Source organism: Dasypus novemcinctus, chromosome 8, assembly GCF_030445035.2.
Source record: "Dasypus novemcinctus isolate mDasNov1 chromosome 8, mDasNov1.1.hap2, whole genome shotgun sequence".
NCBI classification, from domain to species: Eukaryota; Metazoa; Chordata; class Mammalia; order Cingulata; family Dasypodidae; genus Dasypus; species Dasypus novemcinctus.
The window spans coordinates 121,622,979-121,635,648 of record NC_080680.1 but is presented as its reverse complement, the minus strand read 5'-3'; the positions used below and the strand labels follow the sequence as shown (position 1 = coordinate 121,635,648).

Below are 12,670 nucleotides of genomic sequence, written 5' to 3'. Positions count from 1 at the left end.
ATTCTAAAACTGAATCATTTTAAAAGCATACTGACTGCTAGGTTCTGGAATATATTATAATTGTTTATTTTGTTTTAGTTATAATTTAGAAAAGATCTTTCCATAGCTTTCAAGGACTTTTCCTTTATTTACTGAAATTTGGTAATAGGATTATTAACCACCCTTATTTTAAGGCTGTTAAAAGGTTTAAATTGGGGAATTACAGGACAAACTGATTCTTAATTCCCCAACCTAGAAAGAGTTTTAATCTGCCAAACTTAGCCCTTCCTTCATAGCTCTTGCAAAGAGAAGGTCATGGGAGCTGGGTAGATCAAAGAGTTTAGGAAAAGCTTTTTCCTTTTTCCAATAGTTTCTATATTCAGATTTCTATATGACCTTTCCATCCTGCTTAGCCTAATCTGGGATCCAGGAATATTCTTTCACATATCTAAGTGCATATTTAGTTTTTAACCATTTGAATAGAGCTCTTTTAAGAATTTTCATTTGCTAATTTGATATTACCATCCTGATGTATGAAGATATACACTGAACAAAAAGGCCGGCACAAATAGAGTTAGACACAAACACACAACTCACTAATGTTACTTATAATTTTGATTCTCTTACAAAATAAGTTTAACTGTAAAATAACATTTAAAAGAACTCTTTGAAGGCTATTTCTAATTAATCTGCACTGTATGCCGTTTTGCACAAGAATTTCATTTCTTTTAATTATTGGCTTATAACCAAATTGTTCCCAATGCTTTAAAATACAATCTATAGTATTTCCTTTTACTTCAGAGCTCTGCTTATTTCTCATTCTGTGACAGACTTTGGATGAGCAACACTAATTCCAGTGCACACTCACTGAGGTCACTGAAGTCTCAGGGAAACCTGGTTTTTCTCATGACTTGCTGCTTTTAGGAACATCAACCACTGAGATGGGAGAGCCCCACTCTCCATTCCTCTGAGATAACAGGACTCCAACTGCCACTGGAATGGAAGAGTGGATGTCCAACCCCAAAGGTTGAGAATTCCACCAGACAGCAATCTAGTCTACACCTGGAGTCATGAGAGAAAAGTTTGCCAGGATTATTATTACCAGTGGAAGAACAGGAGACAGGAGTGGGGGGACAGGGTGCAGAAGTTATCATTAAATAACCATAAGCAAAGGCAAGAGATGAGGCTAGAAGAGGTGAACCCAAAATCTGGTATACAAGCTCCTAGGCACGTGCAGTCTAACAAAGTTAAACACAGATTAAAAGTTAAATGCAAATTTTAAAAAGTTAAACTCAGAGTTAAGCACAGGTTAGAAGAGAGAATTCTACACTTCATGTCTGCCCATGGCAGAAACTTCATGCAAGACCCTCCAGCTTCATTCCTCCAGAAAAATCCCTGGGCAGCTGCTAAGTATGAAGCTAAGGGGTCCAGAGAAACCCTGCCCCCAAGAGATATGAATTGGAGCGCTCTGAGGGCTACATCTATTAGTTACCTCCTGCAAGGGGTAAAGCCTTGTAAGGCTTTTTTGCTGTGAGGATTGGAGTGTTACAAGGGAATAGGCTGGACGCTAGGAATAGCTAAGAAGCTTTTAATCTTTTTCTTTCTTTTTTTTTTTTTTTTTTTATATATATACTTTTTTTTTTAAAGATACTTAGATTACATAAATGTTACATAAAAAATACAGGGGATTGCCATATGCCCCACTCCCTACTCCTTCCACGTTTTCCCATATTAACAACATCCTTCATTAATGTGGTACATTTGTTACAATTGATGAACACATTTTGGAGCATTGCCACTAAGCATGGATTATAATTTACACTGTAGTTTACACTTCCACACATTTTTATAAGTTATTACAAGATATATAATGGCCTATATCTGTCATTGCAGTGTCATTCAGGACAATTCCCAAGTCCTGAAAATGCCCCCAAAATAAAGCTATTTTTCCCTCTCCCTCCACTCAGAACCTGCAGGCCACTGCCTCCACATCAATGAAATAAGTTCTTCCTTTGCTAGAATCACAATAAATCTATAGCAGAATAACAGTAAGTCTACTCTAGTCCATCATTCATTCCCCAATCCTGAGGATTCTGGGATCATGCTGCCCACTCCACATCTGATTGAGAGGGGGCTTAGATCCCATGGGACAGATGGATGGGACTATTTGCTTGCAGTTACAGACTCTCTCTGGTCTGAGATGGTTGTTATCCATCACTATCTCCTTGTTATTTGTCCTGGGTGAGTCCAATGAACTCAAGAGTAGGTGTTGCAAATCTGTTGAGATTCAGGGCCCAAGTAGCACATGGACAGCCCAAAGATTTAAGTCTCTTGGACATACACCTATCAACTCTAAGTACTAACTATAGGTTCAACTAGAAGGGACAGAAGAGCCATGTGTAGGGAAACGTCAACTGAATCCAACTCTGTCACACTATGGAGCTTAAATTCCAAAATAGGGCCCACTGGCAGGGCATCAACTCCTGAGCTCTGTCCCCTGACTATAGTGTCTGTATGTCTCCAGAGCCCTCAGGAGCCCCACTATATGAGACAATATTTACTTTGGCAGTCAACGAGATCCTACTGAGAGGTCATTAATGTAACCTCTGGAATGAACTCCCAATCACTTTGAAGTTTTTTAGCCATATAAACTCATTTGTCTTTACCCTGTCCTCATTTTGGTCATTGTCTTTTTCCAGTTGCATTGCTAGTTGGTGCTTGGTAGTAATCCCTTGGTGCCAGGAAGGCTTATCCCCAGGAGTCATGACCACGCTGGGGGGAAGGTAATGAATGCATTTATATGCTAAGTTTGGTTTAGAGAGAGGCCACATGTGACCAACAAGGAGGTAACTCTTAGACACCCTGTAATATTAGGCTAAGTTTCAATTTCAAAAGTAAAGGTTCATAAATACAGTCGTCCCTACTAAGGGTCTATCAGTGGTCCATCCTCCTTCACCAGTCACTGCCCCTATACTCAGGGGATTCTTGCTGTCCTATTAGAGATTGTGGCAGAGCTCCCCAGGATGGGAATTCAGTATTCTTTTGGTTATTGTGAGAAACTCCACCCACTGTAACAATGTCCCATGAACACATGAACACATTTATATGCCTTACAGATTTGACCCAGGTGAACCTTTTCCCATGGATCCCCCACCTCTGACACCCCACACCAATGATCCTCCCCTGCCACAGTTGTAACCCTTCCGTGATCCAAAATTTCTTCAAAGTTGAAGCCAACAAAATAACCAAATACAATTAATAGGAAAATGATTTAATTATAGTTTTTTAAAAAAATTTTAAAGCTTGAAATAATAAAAAATGTATATATAATTTTTTTAAAATTTTGACATTATGTTTTTCATCACTGTAAGATCTGTTGTCTTATATGTACAGTGACATTTTCTTCTGTTTTACCCCCAGTGTACTTTTTTATTTTGTCTTCAAAGAAGCTTTAGGTTAAAGAAAAGGCATGTACAGAATATAGGGGATTCTTCTATACACAACATCCTCCCCCTTTTGCCCTTTCTCCTATTAACAGCATAGTACATGTGGATGGTACATTTGTAACAATTGATGTACTAATATTGAAACATTGCTTCTAACCATGGTCAATGATTTACATTATAGTTTACATTTTTATATACTTTTATAGATTTTGATGAAGTTTAACATGGTCTGTATCCATCATTGCAAGATCATGTAGAACAATTCCAACACCCCAAAAATGCTCCACATTCCATCTATTCTATTCCTCCCTCCCTCTCCCCTCAGGACCCACGGCAACCACCAAGCTTCACTCCTGAAGAACAAGATTCATAGTTACGTGCAACAACATTGAGGGCTTGACATACTGGCCTTTCCTCCCCTCTTAGGCACTGCCTATGCTCTCAAGAGATTCCTGCCCCTCTATTTGAGAACATAGCAGGACTCCTCAGGATGGGAGCCCAACACCTTTCCACTCATTATGTGAGTCTCCATCCCCTGGAGAGCACTACAACATGATGAACGCTATACAGTCCCTGGAAGCCTGCCCTAGGTGCGCCCTGTCCTGCATGCCCCCCACATCCAACACCTTAAACCAGTAACCTTCCCCTGCCATTTTTGCCAAAAGAATATTCCTAACATTGTGGTTTCAACCACATATCCATAGTTCTCCAGTGTTCACCTTCTCCCTTCCCCCAGTTCCGTGGATAGTTGAAACATGAGAAGGTTCTTTATTCTATAGGGTAGAGGTTTAGTAAATGGCCTAAATCTTTTTTTTTTTTTTCAATTAAAGTTAATAGATCACAAGAAAGTGGCCTAGATCTTGATTCCCCATTCACTCCCCTCATTAGGAACAACCAAGTTAAGAGAGGTCTGGAGTACTGGCTAGGCCCAAGTATTTGGTCCCTTGTTAATTAAGAAATTAACAATCTTACCTGCCACATCAAGGGTCAACGGAGGCCTCCTGGTTGATGGTTGATGCATGGCTTCACGCCCTTTCTGTCCTTCCCTGGGGCAAGGTCCCCTCTGTCCGCTTGGTGAGGCAGCTTGGGGCCAGGTTCCTCCTGATGTGGAGCCTGGATTCAGGTAGCCCTGATGTGACGGTGCCTTAATGGCAGCAGCTAAAAGGTGACCCTGCTTCTGGGCCCTATGCCTGCCCCCTCCTCACCTGCTTCTCCTCAATGGCTCAGTCTTGATTGCTGAAGACTGAGAAGGCTGTTTCTAAAAGGGTGTTAATGGAAGTTTGTGGCCCAGGGTAAGTTCCTGCAACTTTCTGCGGATATCCTAGGCAGAGCTCCTAGGAGGATCTGTCCTCTAGAGTTAGGATTCACCAAAAAGGATATTTTTATTGCCTCTAACCAGCTTTGTTTGAAATAAGGCCGGGTTTCTAGGTTCTGCCTCTGAGTAATTTCCCTGAGCTTTTTTTTTTTTAAAGATTTATTTATTTCTCTCCCCTTCCCCACCCCCCCAGCCCCAGTTGTCTGTTCTCTGTGTCCATTTGCTGCTTGTTTTTCTTTTTGTCCACTGCTGTTGTTGTCAGTGGCACAGGAATTTGTGCTTCTTTTTGTTGCATCATCTTGTTGTGTCAGCTCTCCGTGTGTGCGGCACCATTCCTGGGCAGGCTGCACTTTCCTTCACACTGGGCGGCTCTCCTTATGGGGCGCACTCCTTGCACATGGGACTCCCCTATGCGGGGGACACCTCTGCATGGCACGGCACTCCTTGCACACATCAGCACTGCATGTGGGCCAGCTCCACACGGATCAAGGAGACCTGGGGTTTGAACCGCGGACCTCCCATGTGGTAGACGACGCCCTATCTACTGGGCCAAGTCCGCTTCCCTCCCTGAGCTTTTTTTTTTTTTAAGATTTATTTATTTATTTATTTCTCTCCCCTTCCCACCCCCCCTCACCCCAGTTGTCTGTTCTCTGTGTCTATTTGCTGCGTCTTCTTTGTCTGCTTCTGTTGTTGTCAGGGGCACGGGAATCTGTGTTTCTTTTTGTTGCGTCATCTTGTGTCAGCTCTCCGTGTGTGCTGCACCATTCCTGGGCAGGCTGCACTTTCTTTCGCGCTGGGCAGCTCTCCTTCCGGGGCACACTCCTTGCACGTGGGGCTCCCCTGCGTGGGGGACACCACTGTGTGACACAGCACTCCTTGCGTGCATAATCACTGCACATGGGCCAGCTCCACACAGGTCAAGGAGGCCTGGGGTTTGAACCTCGGACCTCCCATATGGTAGACGGACGCCCTAACCACTGGGCCAAGTCCACCGCCTCCCTGAGGCTTTTAATTAACTGGTTTGGTAGTGCATTTCCTAATCCCTTTAACGGGACATGACCACATAGTCTCTGACCCTCAGATCTGTCTGTCCTTTCCTCTTTTCACAGCTTTAACTGGAATTCAGGGTCCCATATGGAGGCCACTCTTGGCCATACTGCAGCCACGTGGTACAGCATGAAAAGATTAGCCTCTTTCTTTTTAGATTATCAGTAGGCAGGTTGTCCCAATTAGACGCTGCCAGTTATCCTAGGGGAGGATAAACGCATTCATCAGTCTTGGAGGTATCCCACTGCTAGACCTCATTGAACGGATTGCTTGCTGAGCCAGCATCTGGAGGTTGGGAACCCCGCTCACTGTCCCCACATTCTGGAGATCAGGAGCCTCATGTCTCTGGGCATCCCCAGAGCCTTAGACGTCTTGGGAGATGTCTGGGTCCAGTTCCTAGACCTTAGCTCCCAATCCAGGCTTTCTCACTAGGAAAGGACCTTTCTTTTGGCCTACAGTTACAGGGGACTTAGTGGCTATGAGAGAGCGCTCATTTTATGGACACTACCAGAGACCAAGTTTTGCAGTTAAATCAGACTAAGAAGCAATTAAGGGAAGCAGATGTGGCTCAAGCTATTGGGCTCCTGTTACCATATAGGGGGTCCCAGGTTCGGTTCCCAGGGCGTCCTGGTAAAGGCGAGCTGGCCCATGCCACGAGCAGACTCAACAATATGACAATAAAAAAGAGACACAGAAGAAAGACAATGAGAGACACCACAAATCAGGGAACTGAGTTGGCTCAAGTAATTGAATGCCTCTTTTCCATGTCGGAGGCCCCAGGATCAGTCCCTGGATCCTCCTAAAGAGAAGCAGACACAGAAGAATGCACAGCGAATGAACACAGAGATCAGACAGCAAGCCCAGGTGGCAAGGGGGGTACGGTAAATAAAATAAATCTTTTTTTTAAAAAAAAGAAGCAATTAAGAAGCAGAGACTGATCTGCGACTTATAGGCAAACAGCATCAGGAATTCTGGAGGTAGATTAAGAAGAACTTTACAGCTTCCTGGGGGCTGAGTAAGGAAAAAACCTCCCCATCAGGCCCAGGGTGAGAATCTTGGGGCCTCCCTGATAAAACAAAAGAGGGCACAGACAGGCTTTAATTAAAAACCAGTCTCCTGCGAGGTCAGGGAGTGCCTCTTTCGTCTCTGCCTTCTGCCTGGCTCGCCATATAATGTTAGCAGAAAGCTCTGGTTTCTGGGCTTCTAGGTTCTTGGCTTATGTCCCCTAAAAGAATTTAAGGACATGCCATAGGGTAGGTAAGAGAGTAAAGAGTTTATTAAGACAAGAAAACAAGAAAAGTACAGGGACAGCAGATGTGCCGCAAAATGAGAGGTGCGTGGGGCCCCAGGTCTGGGCTTTTTAAGTTTTTCCCGCTCCTCCTTCATAATGTTGGGGGAGGAGCTCCAGCTGTTTGCTGTTCTGATTGGTTGTCCCACCTGTCATTTCTCAGGGGGCCAATGGTGAGGCCTTTTGAGGATATCCAGGGCTTTTCCTTGACCCCTAGTGGGATTTTCAGTGCAAATGAGATCCTCAAGGCGGGAGTCTCACAGGCTCCCTCAGCAGGTTTCCCAGCGGTTGCTCCTGGCCCGGCTTCTGCTGTGACCCAGGCCTTCTAACCTGCCACATTAGTATTCTTTTGCTAGAAATTTATCTTTGTTTTTAGTGTTTTATGCCCTGCAGAATTTTGTTGTTTTGATGTAGTCAGATTTATCGATCTTCTTTTATGATTTCTTTTATGGCTTTGCATCATTTTCTTAAAAGGACTCCCGACTTCAATATTCGTATTCAATCTTTCATGGTTTTTTCTAGTACTTTCTTGGTTTCTTTTTTTATATTTAGATCATTTCTCCATCCCAAATTTATTTTTGTATAGGTGTGATATAAGAATTTTTTTCCCAGATGGCTACCCAGTTGTTCCAACACTATTTATTTAATAATCCATCTATTCTGCAGTGATTTAAAGGGCCATTATTTTCATACCCTGAACTTCTCCATTTGGAGGTATATTTTCTTTTTCTTTTTTCTTTTCTTGGAGGTATATTTTCTATTTCATGAACACTAACAGGAATCATGGACTCAAACTTATGAATCTCACAGAACAATATTGGCAATTCTTTTGCAGATAAGAGCTGGGAATTCTTTGGCACATGGGGAAGAAGCAAAGTAAATTGTGTCCCCACAGTCCACTCTAGGGACCCAGCAAGCAAAATTTGGGAGTTGACAGCCGCCCAAAACACACAACCCCCTACCATGTTGCCTGGTCTTGTCCCCCTCAGAGTGTCTTGAGAAAATGGAAACCACCCTGGAGAAGAGAAGGTGGATTTGCCTGGGGAATATTCCACATCACACAATGAGTTTCCTCTTGCCACTACATAATATTACTCATTTAACTGTGCCTTGCAATCTATCCCAACACTTTTTAAAACACTCTTCCTGCTCAGATACACACCCCTCGATTATGCGCTGCTGGGCGAGCGGCATGAAGTGATCCAGTTCATGTTGGAGCGTGGGGCCCTGTCCATCGCAGCCATCCAGGACATCGCCGCCTGCAAAATCCAGGCCGTCTACAAAGGCTACAAGGTCAGAAAGGCTTTCCAAGACCGGAAAAACCTCCTCATGAAGCACGAACAGCTGAGAAAAGATGCTGCCGCCAAGTGAGTTTGAGGTTTGGAGAGTGTGTTCTCGTAACTGAGAAACTTGGGGCTCCAGAGTTGGGGGTGGGGGCCGGTAGCGCAGTGGGGCCACCTGGAGAGGCTAATTGCCAGAGCAACTGACTTGCTTTGATCCCTCAGTGTACCCATGTCCCTCTCCCCTTCCGCTCTCCACTTCTTCAGAAGCCTGTGGCTGTGGTGAAAGAACAAGGTCTAACCTCAACTGGGCAGCTGTCCTTCGGGGCTCATCTGGCTGTCGTTCCAGACCAGGGATAAACCACTGCCACCCTCACCCATGCGGGGAGTTGGGAGAGGGTGCTACTAGAGTAAGCTGTAAAGAGATAACTGGCTTTTCCAGGCTTATCTGCCTTTCCAGAAAAAAACATACAGCTGTACTTAGTCTGCATTCACTAGCCTAATATAAGTCTAGTTTTGATTTGATTAAAACAACCAATTTGTAAAAAGATTGCTTTCCCCAACCCACTCCTTAAGAAATCTAAATAAAGTAATTGTTCAAGAAATATTGATTGAATGCCTACTATACAAACAAGACCTTTGGCAAGAGCCTAGGGGAAAATGCTGGCTAAAAGCCAAGTCCCTGCCTCAGGGACCTCACTTGAGCAGCTAATGATAGAAAATGTGCAAAGTAGCAGTTTGTGCCTATTACACATTGCTATTATTTCTCCCTAAATGATCACTTTCTAAACTATGCTTTGGTTGTCCTTCATACCAAGCAAAAGTGGGTCCTTGCCCAATATGCTTCATTAATGCCCAGTTCCTGAGACATCCATTAGGGTTTCAAAGAGAGAAAGAGTTTATTTGCTTGCTCATAGCAAATAAGGGCCCAAAAACTGCCTGGTAGCTTTATAGTATCCAGTTTATAATAATGAGTAATTGGGGTGGGGCTGGCTGAGGTTCTTTCAATAATATACATTAAAGAGCTGAACAGAATGGGGATGGGTACAAAATGGGATGAGTCACAAAGTTATTATATCACAAGACAACCATGATCAGAGATCAAGGCATTTGGGGATGGGGGTAGAGAACAGGAGTCAGTTACAAGCTTTCTCTTATGGATTTCAAACAGAGGAGGGTAGAATACCATTTCAGTAGAAATGCCCGTATACCAGAGTAAGAGCAGCCTGGGAGAAGGACAATCATCATAATAGCAAGTTTTAGTTAGAAATGACTATATATAAAGGTAAGATCTGTCTGGAATACTCATCACAACAGCAGGTTATTAGTTGGAAATGGCCACATACAGAGGGTGAGGGCCCGCTAGCCAGTTTCAGTAATTTCAGTTATTAAACTTTGGCTGTTTTATAATACACTGAAAGAAGAAGGCATCTATATAATGATTCAGTAGTCATAATAATTTTTGTTAATTCTTACATGTTGGCTGGGAGTATTTTAAATGGCAGGAGAGGATTTCATTTGCAAGTACAGATGCTGTGGAAACAAGATGTGGATAACAGGCATATTCCTGAAGGATCACTTCCTGATTGTATCTTGACTGCTTCCAGACCTTGAGTCCTTCCAATTCTTGAACCAGAACCCTCTGTATCTTGTCACAAGGGGGAGGCATAGGTGTAATAAATAACCAGTAAAAATAATAATGAATGCCAGTGAAGGAAACCCACAGGGGTCCCTCTGGGTTCTTGCTAGAGCAGATGAGTTGGAGCCCACGCCAGGATGATCGTGAGAGAAAGGCATTATTAATGCTGATGGGGGTGGCGGACTTGGCCCAGTGGTTAGGGCGTCCGCCTACCACATGGGAGGTCTGTGGTTCAAACCCCAGGCCTCCTTGACCCATGTGGAGCTGGCCCGTGCGCAGTGCTGATGAATGCAAGGAGTGCCCTGCCACGCAGGGGTGTCCCCACGCGCAAGGAGTGCACCCCATAAGGAGAGCCGCCCAGCGCAAAAGAAAGTGCAGCCTGCCCAGGAATGGTGCCGCACACACGGAGAGCTGACACAACAAGATGACACAACAGAAAGAAACACAGATTCCCGTGCTGCTGACAACAACAGAAGCGGACAAAGAAGGAGACGTAGCAAATAGACACAGAGAACAGACAACCAGGGTGGTGGGCGGGTAGGGGAGAGAAATAAATAAATAAATCTGAAAAAAAAAATGCTGATGGAGGGATAGGAGATGGCCCTCCCCAAACCAGGGGAGCTTGAGTCTTTATGGATTCAAACAGAGGAGGGTAGAGTCGTTACCATCACTATGGCAAATATGCACAAGGGTGAGCCTAGGTGTTTGTTTTTTGGTTTTTGAGGTTTTTTTAGAAGGTACCAAGAATTGAACCCAAGATCTCCTACATGGGAAGCAGGCATTCAACCCCAGAGCTACAGCTGCTCCCCAATGAAAGTTGTTCTTGTTTGTTTGTTTGTTTGTTTTTAGGAAGTACCAGGTAACCATAAACAAAGGTAAGTTCAGTCTATAATTACCATCAAAATAGTAAGCATACGTGAGAGTGAGGCTCAGACTCTAGAGTAACTATAAACGGGTGAGACCATCACAGTAGCAGGTGCAGGCTAAATCCAGTCGGCTTCAGCAATTTCAGATATTAACCTTTTGCTATTTTATAATTTAAAGACATCTATATGATCTTATAATTATTTGTTAATTCTTAAACCTCGGTTACAGCAGGATAAGCTATTTGAGTTATAAGTTAACTACTACTTACAAACTAGGATGCTAATCATAATGCCAGCCTTCTATAAACAAGATTGACAGAAACATAATTTTCTCTGACTGAAGCTACCGAAGTGGGTGGCACCCACCCTCAGAAATACTATATTGCCCTCTTTTTAATGAGGCTCTCTCCACTTTTGCCAAAGCTGCCAATACGACCCTAAAGCCTCTCCATGCCTCTTTTTCCTGCCTACTTGAAGAGTTCTCCAGCTGTGAGCCAATATTGTAAGTAGGTAATACACATGACAAATTATCTGGAGCTGCAAGTTAACGCTCTTAGCGAGGGATGGAATATTTTATTTCCTTCTCCTTAAGTTTCCACAAACTACAACTTCCTGTGTAGGATTTGTTTCCACAATTCGAAGCCCTTACTACCTGGAAATGAGGTGGGACCCCACAAAGGCAGCAAGCCTCACTTGGTAGGGCCGCACAGAGCAGTGTATTTCTCCACTTGGTTGTTGGAGAGTGTCTTGGAGCCCTCCTCTTCCCCAAGCTCACTTTCCAGCGAAATAGGACAGGGTAGTGAAAAAAACAACAACAACCACAACAACCTGGGTTCCAGTCCAGCCTCTGATACTTAGTTGTGATGACTTGAACACAGCACTTCTCTCTCAGCCTCAGTGTCTTCATCTGTGAAACATGACAAATTGGACCATTGGTTTCTAGGCAGGACCATTCCAATTCTGTGGGAATCACACACTTCTCATTCATAAGTGATCTGCAGCTGCTTCTTCCTCTCCCTTGCTGGGGGTCTGCCTGTGGCCGAAAGTTTGGACTGGTGGACTCTTGAATCTATTTAGAGGTAGGGACCAAGACTCTATTGCTGAGAGGAGCGATTTACAATATCTTTTCCCTAATATGGCCTCTCCAACTCCCCGACTAGGAGGTTTGAGACAAGGGGATGTGGGAGCATCTAGTCCAAGGCTCTTTTTCATTATTATCCCAATTAGTTTCACTCTTGTGAAAGACGAGTCCTCTCTGCTCTTTGCTCTTAGTTTCTGATGTTAATGCTTAAAATTCTTTTTAAATGAGAGCTATATTATCTTGTGATGATGTGTGAAACTGCCAAAGCTGAAAAATTTTAATCTCCCTTAATTTTTCTCATTTACAGCCTTATTAAATATAATTATTAGAAGTAAACAAATTAACTTGTTTCTTACAGTCTATCACCTCCTACAGCCCTTGTAGGGTAGATCCCTGAGAGAAATATTTCAGTGGAGGAGAAACAGATTTAATGATTTAATTTTATTTCTCAAAAATTATTTCTTCAAATCTGAGTCAGTGTTTTATGTTGCTTTTGGGTTTTGCTGGAAGGGAGAAAAATCAGAATGTTTAACTCCATCCCTGTTGCTGCAGCATCACTGATGAACATGATCCAGACCCATCATGTCACCTCGACGTACCTTGTCCTATTTATCATGCCACAACAGCAGAAATCACCTCCCGTAAAGCGCACTTGTGAAAGGACCTTATTAAACTGAAAGTAAAGTGGCTCCTATTTACAGACAGAGAAATTGGAAGAGGCATTCTAAG

At 43.4% G+C, this 12,670-nt stretch overlaps 1 protein-coding gene across 4 annotated transcripts in view; it reads left to right on the top strand.

Annotated features, from left to right (window-relative positions):
• Window positions 1-12,670, top strand: part of INVS (inversin) — a 221,802-nt gene that overhangs the window by 174,094 nt on the left and 35,038 nt on the right. For all 4 annotated transcript variants that reach the window (XM_058302608.2, XM_058302609.2, XM_058302611.2 and 1 more), the window contains exon 12: window positions 8,230-8,442. In XM_058302608.2, coding sequence (XP_058158591.1) covers window positions 8,230-8,442 — 213 coding nt within the window. The remainder of the gene's footprint in view (window positions 1-8,229; window positions 8,443-12,670) is intronic.